Here is an 18,145-nt window from a genome sequence, read left to right on the forward strand (position 1 = left end):
GTTATGGCAGTGGGGGAAGCAGGCTGAGGGCACTTGAGACAGGGTGGGACATCTGCTCAGATCAAGGTTTTTAGACACGTGTTTTTTGAGGAGGGAACCGGGGACTTCTTTACTTCAAAGTCTTCTGGTTACTAACTTTTTCCTTAAGCAGGAAAAGGCCCCGGGGAGACAGTCTCTCTAACAAGCATGTCACCGGGGACCATCAGCCACAGTCCCTATCGCTTCGGCACAAGGTAGGAGGGGATTACCAGCAGGGGGGGTAGGCAAGGACTGGTGACTGCACAATCACCCAACCCAACCCTAATCTTGGGAGAGAATCTGCTGGTGGGAATCTGCAGGCAGCGGTGAACAGCCAGAGTTTTCCAAGAGATGTCCAACGGTCAGTTCTAATTATAACCACACTTGACAACAGGTGAGGCAAGATGAAATTTAAAGACTGAGAGGAAATTAAAATCCCCCAGTCTGTCAACCAATCTCCAGTTTTCTCAACTATTTTAGGACTATGGTAATTAGCCATACTCTGAAGACAATTTTAAAAACTAGATTGCTCTGTCTCTAACGGGCCCACTCCAGCAATTTAGTCTTCCTGTCTCCTGTATAAAATGGAAATAAATTCATGAAATGAAGTTCAGGGAAATAAAATAAAGTTCATGAAAGTTAGACATTTCAGATACAAGGTATTACACAATAGTTCCTTTCACCTAAACCACACGTTTCAACGCCCAATATTAATGACATGTGGATGTCATAAAATAGTATGCAGTGAACATTTAAAGGAAACTAGAAGTTTGGGATAACAGCACTTCCTCTGATTTCAATTTTTTAAAGTTGTGGTTAAACGAGAAAGATCGAATGGCAATTCAAATATATAATCTTACAGAATTTACTCATTTGGCAGTGGTAAGCAAGTCAACTAAATTTCACCTCTTTTACCAGCCCTTTGAGTAGTTTCTGCTTAAGCTGCCAAATATGTTCCTGTAAGCTCACCAGAAACATCTTCATTCCAGGCCCCAAGACTGCAAGTTGCCTCCAGGGCTAAGGTTATCTCCAAGGCCGACCTTCCACAGGGCTTACTGCCATTCACTCAACACCGATCTTTTCTGCTAATGAACAAGCTGTCTCCATGGACCTTTTTATTTAAAACATCACTCAAACCTTCTAAAATCAGTGTTAGAGCTGAAAAGGAACTCTGAAGACACCTCACCCAACCTCACCCTGACTGAACGCACAGAGGTCCCAGGAGGTCCCAAGGATGGACAGTACTGTGAATCACTTGCAAAGTCAGGACCAAGGACCAATCCTCCATACCAGGGGGCCAGGGAAACTAGGTTTATCAAGGGCGTAACAGGTGCCAGATACTTGACATTTACTCTCATTCAATCCCAAGGCAGCAGTGGCCCCATTTCATAGATGATGAAACAGATTCAGAAGTTAAGTAACTTGCCAAGTGGCCAAGTATGTGACAAGGGCAAGAATGAAACCAGTCCTGTTTAGCAACAACATCACGCCCTCTTTACTGAATCTTGATGTCAAAAACTTCCAGACTTCAGTGCTCCTCAACCAATCTTAATCCATCCCATTTCACATCTCCATCAACCCAGTATTAAATTCAAAACACACGAGACCTAAGCCATCTAACACAGACGGTGTCGGTTTTTGAGAAGCATATTGCTCAGGCTGCAGGGACATTTCATGTTTAAATGTTTTTATTTAAAAAAAAAATTAAAGACCTTCATGGCACAACTTCTTCCCAGCACAGTTATGTTTTAGTTATACCAATTACAATACAATTACAACCAATAAATCAAGGGGACGAGGGGGAGCTTCTGACTTCAAACTTAAAAAAAAAAAAAAAAAAAAAAAAAAAGAGGGGGGCACTTCAAACAAAGTTAAAAATTACTTAAAAAACCTTTCAGAGTAATTGCCAACACAACTGTCTTATACTGGCATTGCGTTTCCTGCCATCTAGTCACTGCAGACACAGGCAGCGCTGAGAAATAAAGTGTCCCAGTACAAGGTATACAGATGAGGTAATTTACAACAACACAGAAGTTGTTACTCTGTAAACCCTTGCCCCCCCACCCACCCGCCCAACTGGGTCTTCTTTTTTTTCATGCTTCTGCAGTGACTCCTTAAGTAGCATTTTAAAAACTTCTATTTATTTTAAAAGGCTCTTGGGTGGCATTTCAGAGTCCTCTGCATTCACCTTCCGTCTCTTGCAAGGCCTGATGCGTGTTAGGAGGTCCAGCTGTCTGCAGCTCCCCACATCAGCCCCAGCCACAACTAGATTCTCTGAGCTACAAGGGTGGGATGTGAAGTCTCGATTTACAACCCTCCTCCCCACCTCAAAAGAAAGAATTCATTAGTCGTAAGTGTCCTGTTCAAATCACAATCCAGTGCAAACGTAATCACAAATTGCATCTCTGGCACATCCGGTGCTTTTAGCTTCTGCACAAATTCCACATGGTAACCCCCACAGCATTCTAGGGCATAAAAGGGTCAAGAACAATAAATATCCACTGTAAGTGGCCACAAGAAAGAAAATCACCCTGCCACACTGTCAGAATGTTTTCCCTATGGTCGAGAAGCGTTATAAAAGGAGGCTTTAGCTTCCTCTAAAGTTTACCATTATATTCACGAAAGCCACCACCTTGATAAAGTTACTAGAGCCAAGATGGGTTATAAAGTTAGATAAGTTCATTAAATTCAACTCCTGAAACAATTGTTTGTCTATGGCGCCCAGGCGAGAAAGGCTTATGATCTATAAAGGTAGGAGAAAAGGGAACTAAGACTTTAGGCCTTAAAATATGTTGGAAGAATTTTTCCTAGTTCCCACAAGCAGCTACTGTAATGAAAGAATAGGAGAAAATACAGAGCTGATGGTTTTGCTATTGTGCTTAAAAAACTAGGCTTCCTCAGTGAAGCACCTGATAAACTTAGGTGGTTGGATTACAGTGGAAAATCCACTTTACACACACACAAACACACAAAAACTGGCGACTTTTCCATCCCCAATCCCTGCACTGCTGAGACACAAAATGAGTTTTATGGCAAAGGATCCTTAATCCCCAGAGACGCTTTGGCTTGTGGTGCTTTTTTAAGGCCTCTCTGCCCTGCCCGGTACCATGGGTCAAATGAGGGGTGTATAAAAATGGGGGCCTTGGGAAGCCTCCACGGTACAGGGCTGCAGGCCCCTCAGATGTGAACGTGAGACACCCACCCAGCGAGACCTTTACACAGGGAACTTAAATCTAACCTTGATAAATAAAACCAAACGTTTATTTACACCAAAGAATTCCAACACTGGATCTTTCACATGTGAAGGACAAAGTATTATATATATACACACAGCAAGGGGTGGCAGGGCTGTAACAAGAGAGTTTATAGTTTTCCCACAATTACAGGTCTACCATTTCAGTTTCACTGGAGATAGTGGCTCTGCTCCTACCTCTCAGATACATTTACAAGACTGAGGGGCAGGTCTTCTCACTGGATGGCATGTGAAGGAAGGGGAAGAAAGGAAGAAAAGAAGGCAGGAAGCTTAAAATGAAACTCCGTGTGGCCACATCTTCCATTAGCTCTGAAAGAGTTGCTAGCATGAAACCTATATAGACAATGTTTGTTTCTTTTGCAAAAAGCAATAAGTTAAGCCCAGTAACTAACTGAATTCAAAATGGCCAAGTCAAAGAAAACTGGAAAAGATTTTGCCTCCCCCTCCCACCAGCTACAGAGCATGTGGGGAGATGAAGGCGGAGAGGACCAAGGTAAGGAGACTGGGAGGGAAGGTATTAACATTTTAAACTAAACTGAAACTAGAAGTCTAAGTGAGTTGGATTTAGGGCTCGGTTAATAAGACATGATTCAGATTGAAGTTTTCAGGACCTGTCTGCACTTTGGGTAGGTGATATTCAGCATCTCAATGAAACTAAGACATATTTCCACTAGATTCACCATGACAACCCCACTGAAGCACTTGGAGTAAAGTGATAAAAGTGACCAGCAGCACAACGCTCTTGTAGGTTGGGTCCTCCCTTCCTTCTTCCTTCCCACCTCCCTTGAAGAAGCTACATTTTTATAATCTCTGGAGAAGAGCATGAGATATAAATCCCCCAAAGTGTGGGATGGTGGGGGAGCAATGATGGACATGGGAAGAGATCTCCACCCAAATGCAGCAGCCGGGATTGAGGCTGGCTCATCTTTGTTCTTTAGTGATGAGAAATTAAATTTAAAAGGGGGGAAAATTTTTGTCCGTGAAATATTCCACCTGCAGGTAATTTTTCAGGGAATCCCCTGAGTTATGAAAAGTTCGAGTTACAAAAAAAAAGAAAAGGAAAAAAAAAAAAGGAAAAAAAAAGAAAATCAGCCTATTATAATTTTTTTTTTTTTTATGACTGAACTACTATAAATCCACAAGCAACGGTTCAGACACGGTGCTTCTGAAGTATTTCACCCCTCCCCGCCAGGCGCAAGCTGCATCAAGGAGAGCGTCGACTCCCCCACCTCTGCTTAGGCATCAGGAGACAGAAGGGGCCGTTACTGCTGAGCGCCAGCGGCAGCTGGAACAGGCATCCCAAGGGGGTTGGCAGCAGCAATCACTGGTGAGCCTGCCAGAGGTCCAAGGGGTGAAGGGGTTGGCACTGAAGAAATCCCTAAAAGAAAACAGCTAACAATGAGCCAGACACCAACCATGGAAATCTTAGCCACCGGTTTTTCACAGTACCTGTTTCAAAAGTGACACAACAGTTATTCTCTTTTTCCCTTTTTTAAGTAATCTCTACACCCAACATGAGGCTTGAACTTATGACCCGGAGATCAAGAGTCACATGTTCTTCCGACCGAGCCAGCCAAGCGCCCCAGTAATTCTTTTTTTTTCTGAAGGCCTCTACACAGCCAGATTTTTACAAATTAAATCTAATTTCAAGTTACAATTAATTTCTAAGTCAATTGAAGAGACAGGTAAAGAAATCTAAGCTGGGGGAGTTTAAGCAGTTTGTACAAAGTACACAGCTGGTAAGTAGCAACTCTTCTTGAATTGAAAACTGAGGCCTGTCTCCAGGGCAGCGCTTTCCAACCAAACTTTCCGCTCTGTAATCTCTGTGAATATGGTAGTCACTAGCCACAAGTGGCTAATGAGAACTTGCAATCTGGCTAGTGCAACTAAGGAGCTGTGTTTTAAACTGTATTCAATTTTAACTAATCTAAATAGCCACATGTGGCTAATCTCGGCTCTACTGAACAGCACGAGGCTAGAGCCAAAGCTCACGTGTTCTTACATCATGACGCCTAGTTAGCTGGCAGCTTTCCAAATTACCAAAAGTCATTTTTGGTGGGGAAATGCTAAAATGGTGTTTTAGAATTTATTTGGTTTCTTCTACTCATCTAATGACCAGAATTACCAGTTAGATTGCCTTCCTCAACCATCCAGTTAATTTTCAAATTGTTACAGATACACTTCTAGAACGGGTAATAAATTCTCATGGTTCAAAATACCAAAAGTGCAGAAGAGTATGCAGTGAAAAATTTCTCTTACCCTTTTGCTTGGCCAACTTATGGTACCATTTTGGGGGTGTATCCTTCCAGAAATATTTTATGCATATATATGAATATAATTATGTAAGAATGTGCATATAAAAATCACATATAAAAATGTGATTATGTATTCTTGCCACTCCTGGCCTTGGACATGGCGCTGACTCTTGTTTTTATTCCACATGACTATTTTGGAATTAGAGGTAAAAAAAGAACATGAAACATTTATTCTTTTCTCTGGCCATATAGCTTTCCACTGAATGGATATCCCATAATTCATTTTATTAGTTCCCTACTGAAAGCTGGAATGTTTTGCTCTTACAAATAAGGCTACAATCAGCAGCCTTGGATTTGGATATATATCATTTTGCCCATAGGCAAGATACCTTGAGGATACCTCAAGATACCTTGAGTTCTAAAAGGTAGCTAGTTCTTTAAAAAAAGAATTGTGACAACAGTTCTTTGAGGGTGTCTGACTAAATGTCCTGACTACAAGTACACCCATATGGATGCTACCTACATGTCGAATTCTCAGGGGATAAGTCTATTGTTTCTTTTACAAAAGTGTGTATTCTACACACAAACTTGCTTTCAATCAAGAAGACTCAACAATAATGAAAAATCATTTCATACAAACCTTTACAATTTGCTAGGCACATGACAGATGCTCTGGGAGAAAACTGGAGAAGCATCCTTGTACACATACAGATCTATACACCTTTCCCCCCACCCTCAATTTCTTAATCTTGTTTCTGGGAATCATGCAACTACTGTCACTCTAAACTGTGAGACAAAGATCTCCTCTTACTTTTCATAGTTTACTGGGACTTTCAAGCCTCTCCGTGAGAAATTTTTGGGACTCTGGCCTAGAAGCGACTGTTGATACCCTACTCAAGGCAGTGTCACTAACATAACCAGGTGTCAAAAAAGCATTTGGAAGCCTGGTGAGGAGACCACACAGGTCAGTACTGTCAAGAAGAAGATAAACATTATAGAAAAGAGAAGAGCCATAAGAAATCAGGCCACAAAGAGGGAGCAAAACTAAAAATAACTGATTTCTACTCCCCCCCTCCCCACCCCCCCCCCCGGAAAGTTAGCAGAGAACTGACCTGACATCATATTGGCGCTGCTGACAGGCGTACTGCCCCCCGGCATGCTAGATGAGCCCATTCGAGCCTGGTCCTTCACAACAGTATCTAGAGAAAACAAAAAGGGTTAAGTTCTGTTACACTTGAAGGTAATGGTCTGGGGCCTTAAAGCAGCCATCCTCACTCTCTGTATGTATTTTATTTATAGTCCATGTTATTCCCAGAAGAACATAAAGTGGCAAGAACCTTCACCATGAATTAAACAACTAACATGAAATAGGATTATCTTTCCTATCAAACTGTGGTAAAGGCCAACTCTTAAACCAAATGGAAGGAAGATGTGGTCATTATCCATAGAAAAGCTAATTTAAAACAAAATGATCCTGTTAGTTTTTTTTTTTTTTTTTTTTTGGATCTTGTTAGGTTTTAATGAGACAATACAATCTAACCTGGCCAAGACAGTAATATTTTATCAGAGTAAATTGCTTTTATTTCAGTCCGCAGCTCAGCTGGTCAAGCATGGTGCCAAATGGGCAAAAGCTACAGGTTTGTGCAGGTTGATGCTATTACCACAGACCTCACTCTCCACCTCAATCAGCCCGTCCATTTGCGTCAGGCACAGAACAGTGGGCAAGATTATAATCAGTTCACTATAAAACCATCCCACCAATCCCCAAGGAGTGATCCAACATTAAGGCTAACGTCACAGTGAGGATGGGGTGGGACTAAGTGGCATTTACATTCAGAACAGCACAGTTAGCTATGCTCACAAACCCAGGTCAAGATGTTCATACAATAAGATACTCAAACCTCCTTGACTCTCTCCAGTGAACGAGTGCCAGACAAGGCCAGATAAAAGGCTGCCGTTCTAATCCAACTACTCCAGACTAGCCACTGAGAAATATCTCCCACACAGGAAGTAAAGCAGTTTGTTTAGGAGTGATCACGGGTCAAGTAGCCTGTGAAACAACCACGGTCCTCCCAACAATTCTGCAAGACTGTTGCCATTACTGTCCCCCATCTGAAGAAACCGAGGTTCACCGTTGAGTCAAGTAACTTGAAGGCAAGCTAAAGGCAGTTGGGATTTCAATTGTTGGGCCCAGAGCTTTCTTCACAACATATATTCTCCCCTGCCTTGCACAGTCTCCTGGGTGGGCCTGCACAGGCTCTGTGGACTGGACAGTTAGACTCACAGAAATAGGGGTGCTCCATGGCCTCTCTTGCGGTAAGCCGTGACTGGTGGTCATATCGCAGCAGCTTGTCCAAGAAATCCAAGGCCTCGGGGCTGACAAGGTGCTGGTTTTCACTGTGGACAAAGCGTTCCCATCGCTTACGGGAGTGTCTGTAGAGCCAAAGTGGGAATGAGAAATAGACCGAGGGGCACAGAAACCCAACATTTCACTCCTACATTTTCTTTAGTGGCTAGGAGCCCAGCCAATAGCAAAGAGAGATCAGAACTCCAGAGAGTAGGTCATGTACCCTCTGCCACTAGGGAGACAACAAAGCTAATTGGAGAGACTGGAAATAGCAGTGTTGCAGAAAAGAGATATCTGGGTCCTCACGATTCTACAAAACGTAATTCAGGTTACTTGATAGGATTAAGGGCTCCTGTCCTGTGTAGCAAAGAGGTCAGGTGGCTGGGTCACCAGGCCTCTTTCCCACCCCCACAGCAATTCCTGGCATCTCTGCCACTTGGCCAGCAGAAGCCTTTTTTCATCAGGCAAGTCCACCTCCTCCAGTTAAGTGGCTAATCGATTCGTATTGTGTCTAATTCCTATTGTCAGCGTTCACGGTTTGCAAATCAGTCTTGAAGTATGCATTTCCTTTTCCTATTTCTCCCTTAGAGAGGGTTTTTGTCATTTGGAGAAACAAGTTAAATCAAGAGATTTTGGTTTTTGACTCTAAACATTTCATTCACTTGACAGCAATCTGTAACCATAATCTCCACACTCAAACTCCTGGTAAGTGAATCTGGGAAATAGGCCATTTGGTGCAATCCTTTTACAACAGACCCGTTCATGCAGCACCCTGCACGGCCAGACCACCGACATACTTGCAGAGAAAACTGTGTTGGCAAAGAAAATGTAACTATTTTGTTTTAGGACTTACCTGCCCAAGATATCATTGAAACGTGGATCTAATTCAATGTTGTATTTGTCAATATAGTCATATAAATCTTCTGTCCCCAGAACCTTGGCTATCCTCACCAACTAGGATTGAAGAGACACAAAAACCCACACCACAAACACATTACATAATTAAATCAACCGGCTTTAACTGAATTAACAGAAAGGGGTCACCATGACTACAGGCATGAATGCTAACTTCTAACAATATATTTCAAATTTCTTTGCATGGCAGGAATGGATTTCCATATAAAATTCCCTAAATTATCACTCAATGTGAAGGTGTCAGGAAAAAAGCAAAAAAAAAAAAAAAATTTTTTTTTAACGTTTATTCATTTTTGAGGGATAGAGAGACACAGAGCGTGAACGGGGTAGGAGCAGAGACAGAGGGAGACACAGAATCCGAAGCAGGCTCCAGACTCTGAGCTGTTAGCACAGAGCCCGATGTGGGGTTTGAACTCATAAACCATGAGACCACGGCCCGAGCTGAAGTCGGACACTTAACGACTCAGCCACCCAGGCACCCGAACAAATGGTCTTATAACCTGCTTCCTTCCCCTTGAAATGTCTCCTTGATCAAGCACTGTCCTGCCTCACAGCCCAACTGAAGATGTCCCTTCTTCTGGGAAGCTGCTCTTGTACATTCAGACCACTCTCCCACCACAACTGCCTTTTGTACCTGGTCTATGATTCTACTCTGACATTTATGGCTAACTTATTTCCTTATATGTTCAGTTCCCTTACTGGATAGAGTATGAACTATTTGAGAGAAGTGACTATTCTTTTTTTCTGTATTGCTTGGACTGCATGGTCCTGAGAATAGGGTTACTGATTTTTAACTGAATTCAGGTGGTATTCTTTGACTCATTAAAAATGGTCATTATGCTCAAATAAGGCAACAGTACCTTCCACAATGTCCTAGAATCATTCCAGGTTCTTTTGAAAGAAATGGCCCCTTGTTCTTTATGGGGAAGTGAAGCTAGTATAAAAAACATCATCTACAAACATCAACTTAATCCGTATAAAGAGACAAAAGGATCACAGAAACACTACATATAAACCCAACACGTTGGAGGAAATATTCCCAACATGTTGGGGGAAACAACTCTTTAATGAAAGCTTACACTAGGAGATTCTAAGGTAATGTTCTATTTCTTAAACCAGTATTCTTTTAATTGTATATGTTTTATAAAATAATTTTCAGGGGCACCTGGGTGGCTCATTCGGTTAAGCATCTGACTCTTGGTTGCGGCTTAGGTCACAATCTCATGGTTTATGAATTCGAGTCCTGTGTCGGGCTCTGTGCTTATAGCCTGGAGGCCGCTTGGGATTTTCTCTCTCTCTCTCTGCCCCTCCCCTGCTCACACTCTCTCTCAAAATAAGTAAACTTACAAAAATAAAAAAATAAAAAATTTACACGTATATTTTGCAATAAAGCAAGCACTGCAAATTAAGACAACTAAGAGAAAAACTCTGATTTCAAAAGGCTCCCAAAACACCAGTCTGAAAATCAATGTCAGTTTGGCTGAATAAGCAATGAATTGAAAATATTGTAGGGCCCCCCCTTGGAGATTCTGAATTAACAAGTCTCAAGTGGGGGCTGGTCATCTGTATTTTAGCAAGATCCGCAGTAGTTTCTAAATGGGTAGGCAGATCTAGCCATCATTAAGTTAGACCAGTAAGTTCCCTAATAGGAACAAAATTATCACCTGATCATAATTGTCATGTCCATGGAAAAATGGCTCCTTCCGGAAGATCATACTTGCCAGCATACAACCCAAGCTCCACATATCCAAACTATAATCATACATCTGCATTAAAGTAAAAAAAAAAAAAAATTAGTTATCATACATGAAATATCTTGTAATTCAAAAGAAAATACTGCTCTTTACTATTAAAAATATATATCACTCCACTGACCCAAAGTCCAAAAGTCCAAAAACCAGTTAACACCTTCATTTATTTCTTTTCAGTCTTTTTTCTATATACCCTCCCCACCCCCGTTTCAAAACAATCTGTATACTATTTGGAATCTACTCTTTTCACTTACCTAAGAAGGTCCCAAACTGTTACAGGCCATGGAACCCTTTTAATGTGTAGCATTATTTTAGTGCATAAATGTTCCAGAATTTAATCTTTAATTTCTCCTATAATTAGATAGTGCTTTGTTTTTCATCACCATTATAAACAATGTTGTGAAGAATATTTTTATGCATAAAATGTGTTTTGGGCTCTGCATTATAGCTTCAAGATCCCAGAAAAGCCATTTCTAGGACAGAGTTTGAACTTCTCAATGTGTCTGATAAAAACACCTGCGAGGAACGGGCATGAAAGGTACTCCCAAGGATTTTGTTCCTGTGAGGAGAAAGAGGGCTTTTGTTCTTTTTTGGTCAAGGGGAAGGTCTTTAAAATACAATTTAGGAAAATCACAAGAGAACATTTTTGAGTTTATTTTAAGGTTGGTTAAACCTTACAATTCTCAATTTGACTCCAAAAAGTATCTCTGGTGTACCTTCTCTTCAGTTAGGATCAAATGCAGATCTATTCATATTCTCCTGACGTTATGAAAATAAGAACAAGTTATGATGGATGAACTGAAGTGATTCATGTTTTACATTCATATAAAAGGGACAGCCATGTATGTGCATAAACGGCCTACTCAAATGCACAAAACGACATTTTTACAAATTATGTGCAAAACACAGGACCGAAATTTTATCCGCCCTTCTCTGCTCACCTGATAGTCTACAAGTAGCTCAGGACCTTTGAAGTATCGGGAAGCAACTCTGACATTGTATTCTTGGCCAGGATGGTAAAACTCAGCCAAACCCCAGTCTATTAGTCGCAGCTGAAATTAAAAAAAAGGGAAGAATAAATCATGAGCAATTTTATCTTTCATGCTACCCCACACACTGCCATCAGAATACTCTTAAAAGGGGCGCCTGCGTGGCTCAGTCGGTTAAGCGTCCGACTTGGCTCAGGTCATAATCTCGCAGTTGGTGGGTTTGAGCCCCATGTTGGGCTCTGTGCTGACAGCTCAGAGCCTGGAGCCAGCTTCGGATTCTATGTCTCCTCCTCTCTCTGGCCCTCCCATGCTCATGCTCTGTCTCTCTCTGTCTCTCAATAATAAATAAACGTTAAATAATAATAATAAATAAATAAATCGGGGGAAAAAAGAATACTCTTAAAAATACCAGCCATGTCACTACTGAAACCTTTCCAGTGACTACCTATTTAAAGCATTTAGAATGAAAATCAAACTTCTTAGCTTGGCATACAGGGTTCTCCATGATCTAGTTCCTGTGCTCCAGTGAGACTTCTAGTTTCCGAAAAACACCATCTATTCTGCATTTCTGCACAATTTCTCAAACTGTTCTTCTGACTAGAATGTCTTCTGCTATCCAACCTAGACTCCTACTGAACATATCCCTATTTTTTGAGATATTTAAGTTAGCCCTTCAATGAAGTCTTTTCTAATTATCCAAGTAGAACTAACCCATGCCTTTAGTCCCCTGAACCCCAAATATATTTCTTTAATAGAACCTACAACTCTTTACTGTATATTCATTTTCTATCTTTCTTTTTCAATATGCACTGTAAGCTCCTTAAGGGAAGAGACTGTGTAATTCATTTCTGCAATTTTTAGAATGCAACATAATGCCCAGTACACAAAAGAAAAATAAAAAATATTTGCTGAGTGAACAAAGTAAGGGAAAAGCCACACAAACAATTCTGACCAAACTGTATCCTCAAAATGGAAAAAGCAGTAGGCAAGCCCAAGAGGCAACCTTATTTGCTCACTGTGCAAAGCATGACCATGATCTCAAGTATAAGCAGTAGGGCCTGAGTAATGCCCGATCACTCTGGCCCTGTCCATGTAAGTTCACTGTTAACTAGGTACAGCGTTTACCTTGTATCAGCAATGAGTGGAAACGTAATAAAAAGTACAAAAGAAAGCATAACATTTTTACGCTTTTTCTTTTTAACCCCTTAACATTAGTGCCTCAGAGCTCTCCTTGACTTTTTTTTTTTTTTAAATCAACAAGTACTTCCAGATGACCATTTCTGGTCTATGGCTTCACACACAGCACCTCAGCCTTTCCCCCCTAGACTCCCCAGCCTGTGCCTCCCGCCAACTGACTCTTTTAGCCACCCAACAGACATATCAAACAAAACCTCTTGAACACTCCCTGCAAAACCCGCTTCACCCACAGCCTCTCCCCTCTCAGGTAACAGTAATTCTAGTCATCCTGTCATTCAGGCCAAAAATTTTCACCCTGGGTTCTTGTTTCCCTCACACCTCACAGCAAATCTGACAAATGGCTCTACCATATTCTGACCGTGATCATCACATCCACTGCCACCACCATCTCTTGTTTGACTTCCTGGAACAGTCTCTTTTCCTAACTGGTCTCCTTGCTTTCACTCTTGCCCTGCACCTCTGTTCTCTACTTTTGAAAGAGCAAAAGCTTTTCATTTAAAAATGATTATGATTCAGGAAGATCTTATTTTTCAGTTTGATATACATGCATTTGTGTGTAGTTCTTGCAATTTTATCACATGTAGGTTCATGTAACTTCCAGAAGACATTGACCTGTTTAATCACCACACACATCCCTTGTGCTATCCCTTCCCCTCACTTCCTAACCCCTGGTGCAACCCCTGTTTTCAAGCTCCAATTCTGTCATTTTGAAAATGGACCCATTAATGTAACTTTTTGTGACTGCTTTTTTTCACTCAGGATGAGATTCACCAAGTTGGTGCATTACCAGTAGTTCTTTCCTTTTTTTAAAAAAGATTTTATTTTTAAATAATCTCTACAACTAACACAGGGCTTGAACTTACAACCCCGAGCCCAAGAGTCACATGCTCCACCAACTAAGCCAGCCCCAGGAGCCCCCAGTTCTTTCCTTTTTAATGCTGAAGAATACTATTTAGTAATCCTACCACATAATGCCACAGTTCAATTACCCATTCACCCACTGAAGGACATTTGGGTTTTTCTCCATTTTGAGCTATTACAAATAAAGCTATGTTCACATATAGGTTTTTGGGTGGACCGAAGTTTTTTGTTTCTTTGGGATAAATGCCATACTCCCGGACTGTTTGGTAGGCATACGTTTAGCTTTTTAAGAAACCAACAAAGTAGGGGCATCTGGCTGGCTCAGTTGGTTGAGTGGCCGACTTCGGCTCAGGTCATGATCTCGCAGTTTGTGAGTTCAAGACCCACATCAGGCTTGTTGCTGTCAGTGCAGAGCCTGCTTCAGATCCTCTGTCCCCCTCTCTCTGCCCCTCCCCTGCTTGCACTCTTTCAAAAATAAATAAACGTTAAAAAAAAAAAAAAAAAAAAAAGAAACCAACAAACTAAGAAACAATAGTCTGATATTTTCCAAAACGGCTGGGCCACTCCATGTTCCTGCTGGCAGTGCATTAGAGATGGAGTTTCTCTGCATCCTTGCCAGCATGTGGTATTGTCACTATTTTTAATTGTTCTAAAAGATGTGTAATGAATTTTTAAAAATTTAAGTGACAGCATGTCAACCCTCTGCTCAAACCCTGCAAAAAAAGCTCTGCATCTTCAGAGAAAAGGCCTGACAACGATCTTTAAGGTTTTACATGATGTGGTTCTCTATCTCTTTGATCTCATTTTGTTTCGCTCCCCCCTGTTCATTCTATCTAGCTCTATCTATCCAACATGCCAGGCACATTCTTGCCTCAGGGCCTTTGCACCTGCCATTTCCTCTATCTGGGACACATTTGTTTTTGAGATTACATGGCTGGTTCCCTCCAAATGTCATTCAAGTGTCACCTTCCCAATGAAACCTTCTCTTTTACAACCATATTTAAAACCCTAACACCCTTTACGATTCCCTATTTATGATTTCTCTTCCACATCACCACAGAGACCATCAGCAGGGGGGGGCAGAGAGAGGATCAGAGGGAACAGAGGATCCGAAGCGGTTTCTACGCCGACAAGTAGTGAGCCTGATACAGGGCTCGAACTCATGAACTAAACCGTGAGATTATGACCTGAGCCAAAGTCAGCACCAGCTGGGCCACCCAGATGCCCCTCTTCCAGGAACATCACTATTAACTTTCTATCCCACCAGCCTCCTGCAAATGCAAGCTCCCTACGGACAAGAATTTTTTTGTCTATTTGTCTCACACATATATCCCCAGCCTCTAAAACAATACTTATTAAACAGTGTGAGTCTAAATGAATATTAGTTGAATGAATAAATCAACTATGTCCCCAAAGTATACAACAGATAGCTATTACTGCCTATAAAAGGTGAGCTTGGTCACCTTAAGAAACTGATTATAAAGTCATGTGGTCAGTGCAGCTCTCATTAAAAGCATTTGTAAAGTTCGGGGGCCTCATGACACTTGCTAACAAGCAGCAGCATTTTCTGAATATTTTACCTATGTCACAGCCGTGTATACTTAACTCTCATAATAGTCTAGTGGCATGCAGAGCAATTATTATTATACCCATTATAAAAGAAAAAGGAGGTAAATGAGTTTCCCAAGAGATTAATTATTTAATAAATGAAACTAGAAGCCAGCTTCCCTGCCCAAAGTTAATGTTTTGGCCACTAACCTGTTGTTGTTGTTTTTCTAATGTTTATTTCTTTTTGAGACATAGAAAGACAGAGTGCAAGCTGGGGAGGGTCAGAGAGAGAGGGAGACACAGAATCCAAAGCAGGCTCCAGGCTCTGAGCTGTCAGCACACAGCCCCATGAGAAGACCAAAACCATGAACCATGAGATTACGACCTGACCCAAAGTCGGACGCTTAACCGACTGAGCCACCCAGGTGTCCCCCTCCTTTTTTAAAAGTAATCTCTACACCCAACATGGGGTTTGAACTCACGACCCTGGGATCAAGAACTGCATGCTCCACCTACTGACTCAGCCAGGCGCCCCGAATCTATTTCCTTCTTGATAGTATTCTTAGGAATATGATAGTGGTTTCAACATTATGATTTGTTAATGAGTTCATTCATTTACCAAACATTTATCAAGTGCCTAAACTCTATCATATTGATAAATAAGACTTGTTGGTCTATCGCTTTACCTTTCTGTGCTCGTGATCAATCATGACATTATGGGGCTTCACATCTCTGTGCATAATTCCCATGCTGTGACAATAATCCAGGGCCTGTAGGAGGAACAGATAAGAAAGAAAGTTAGCCTGCTTAAGAGTGACTTTCTTAAAGTCTTCTACTTTTTTCACCAGAGGTTTCCTTGTAGCCTCACAAAACCCCTGTGAGTCAAGAACAGGACAATCACTCCCACAGCTCTTCTTCAGAGACTTCCCCAAGATCCCATAGTCAAGAAAACTCAGAGCCTCTGAACTTCAAGTTCTGTCCCTACACTGTTGTTTCAACATCCTTTCTGTTGAAAAACACCGAAAGTATATACCAATTGCAACACTTCCAGTATCTCCCCCTTACCCAAAGGCTGGATCATTTTCAGAAACACAGGCCCCTCAAAACAAGAAAACCGGTCTGTTCTACAAACCTCTCATTCAAAGAACAATAATCTTCTAGCAGCTAAGAGCACACAACAGAGGTTGGCAAATCACAGCCCATGGACCAAATACGGCCTGCTGCCTCTTTTCGTGAATGTTTTATTGGAACACAGCCACACCAATTTGTTTACGTATCATCTCTAGCTGCTTTTGTGTTACCACAGGGATAGTGTGAGAAAGAACCTATGGCCCACAAAGCCAAAAATTTTATTGTTTGTCCTGTACCTGATTTATTACATCAAATCCGATTTGAAAACCATGTCCAATCTCAAACTAAGGTGAACTGAGTAGCATAACCTTTGGGGTTTGCTAATCCCAGCCTTTAAGCCAGCTGATGTCATTGGCTAAGTTCTTGTCCTTCCTGAAGGGCAACTTCGGTTCCTATGGTTTCCAGGGCTAGACAAGTATATCCTTTAACTTTGTGAAGTCACGCTTGTCACAATACTGCAGGAGCCAATGGAGAGATCAAGTATCTCTGTTGGGACAGCCTCTTTAGGGTACTACTAAAATTCAAATGCAGGCTTTATAGCAACCCTCATTTAGTAAGAATCTTTAGCCACCTCTTCACAATTTTCTCATCTATAGAGATGATCTTAATGCTTACTAGGAGCAAGACAATTGGTGATCTCATGTTAGAAATCAAAGTCCACTCTAAATCAGCAATCTTTGAGCAGAGATTTACATAATCCTTAGGACGATGACCCTTTGAGGGCTGAGTTGGAGTTTACTGTTTTACTTGTAGAATTTTAAGTAAAATAAAGTATACCACAAGCCAGCATATCAGAAGTTATTTTTGTTGAGTTTTGACAATCTAATTGTAACTTTCATAGGAGTATGATGGAGATTACAAGTATTTTTTAAAGGGGCCCCAGCTCACTTCCAAATACCATTTCCAAAGCATTCTAAATTACGTTCCTACTAGACTCTATTCCATAATGTTTACATCAGCACAGGGTTCTGATGCTATTAACTAACTAAACACTTACATGAAGAGGCCCCTTCTTTCAACATACTTTCCAAAGTTAATTCACTGGCTTCTCCACAGTTAACTGGACCATTTAACAAAAGGAAGAGCAAACTAAAGATATTTAGTATCCCAGGTTCCCTTACCTTCAGAATCTCATACATGTAAAATCGAATATCATAGTCTGTTAACGTCTGGTACAATTGCTGTTAAAGACAAATGCAACATATAAGCCGTGAAATAATGCTGATAGGAAGGCAATTTCTCATCTTTGTTTGTAGTAATTCAAACCAAGACTTGGCTCGTTTGCTACAGTTCCGGGATGTGTCTGTTCATCAGTCTCTACTTCTCCAACAGAAACTTACTTTTTAAAAGAGATACTTTGGGTATTTAACTCTATATGCAAAAGTGAAGACTTAAACTTGTATTGCTTAAGCTATAACCCACTGTTGGGAACGTACCAATTTACATATGCAACATGCACTGATACCATACATTTGAAGTTTAGTCTGCTTTGCATTTACCTCCAGACCTTCCAATATAAGGCATTTTGGCAAATACACACCTCCCTTAGTAGGGAACTAACCCACCTTTGATGTATAGAGTTATATAGGCACTATGGGTCACCAGCTGGTATGCAAGATGGCTTCCTGCCAAATCTGTCAATTTGACAGAACTATTCCCATCCCAAGTTGAAAGTAAACTCTGAACTGTTGTGTATCCTTTCCAGGTTCCAAGAAGCTGCAGATTTTTTTTTTAAATCTATGTATCATTCAGCTGTTAGTGATATCCTGACAGTTTTCCTTGAAGTTATCATTCTGCTTCTAAAATACTTACTTTCCTTTTTTTCATCCTCCCAGCAAAGGGTTCACAGGATTCACCCATTTACTGATACATAGCATTCT

The 18,145-nt window shown here is 41.1% G+C and overlaps 1 protein-coding gene across 3 annotated transcripts in view; it reads right to left on the minus strand.

The window, feature by feature from the left end:
* Positions 1-1,688: 1,688 nt before the first annotated feature.
* Positions 1,689-18,145, minus strand: part of CSNK2A1 (casein kinase 2 alpha 1) — a 55,008-nt gene continuing 38,551 nt past the window's right edge. For 2 of the 3 annotated variants that reach the window (XM_047852114.1, XM_047852115.1), the window contains exons 6-13: positions 17,387-17,446; positions 15,821-15,904; positions 11,481-11,591; positions 10,453-10,554; positions 8,727-8,827; positions 7,811-7,959; positions 6,639-6,725; positions 1,689-4,649 (exon numbers count right to left, since the gene is read on the minus strand). In XM_047852114.1, coding sequence (XP_047708070.1) covers positions 4,534-4,649; positions 6,639-6,725; positions 7,811-7,959; positions 8,727-8,827; positions 10,453-10,554; positions 11,481-11,591; positions 15,821-15,904; positions 17,387-17,446 — 810 coding nt within the window. In that variant the 3' untranslated portion in view covers positions 1,689-4,533. The remainder of the gene's footprint in view (positions 4,650-6,638; positions 6,726-7,810; positions 7,960-8,726; positions 8,828-10,452; positions 10,555-11,480; positions 11,592-15,820; positions 15,905-17,386; positions 17,447-18,145) is intronic. The other variant, XM_047852116.1, reaches the window with a different exon arrangement.

The sequence above is a fragment of the Prionailurus viverrinus genome, chromosome A3 (genome assembly GCF_022837055.1).
Source record: "Prionailurus viverrinus isolate Anna chromosome A3, UM_Priviv_1.0, whole genome shotgun sequence".
NCBI classification, from domain to species: domain Eukaryota; kingdom Metazoa; phylum Chordata; class Mammalia; order Carnivora; family Felidae; genus Prionailurus; species Prionailurus viverrinus.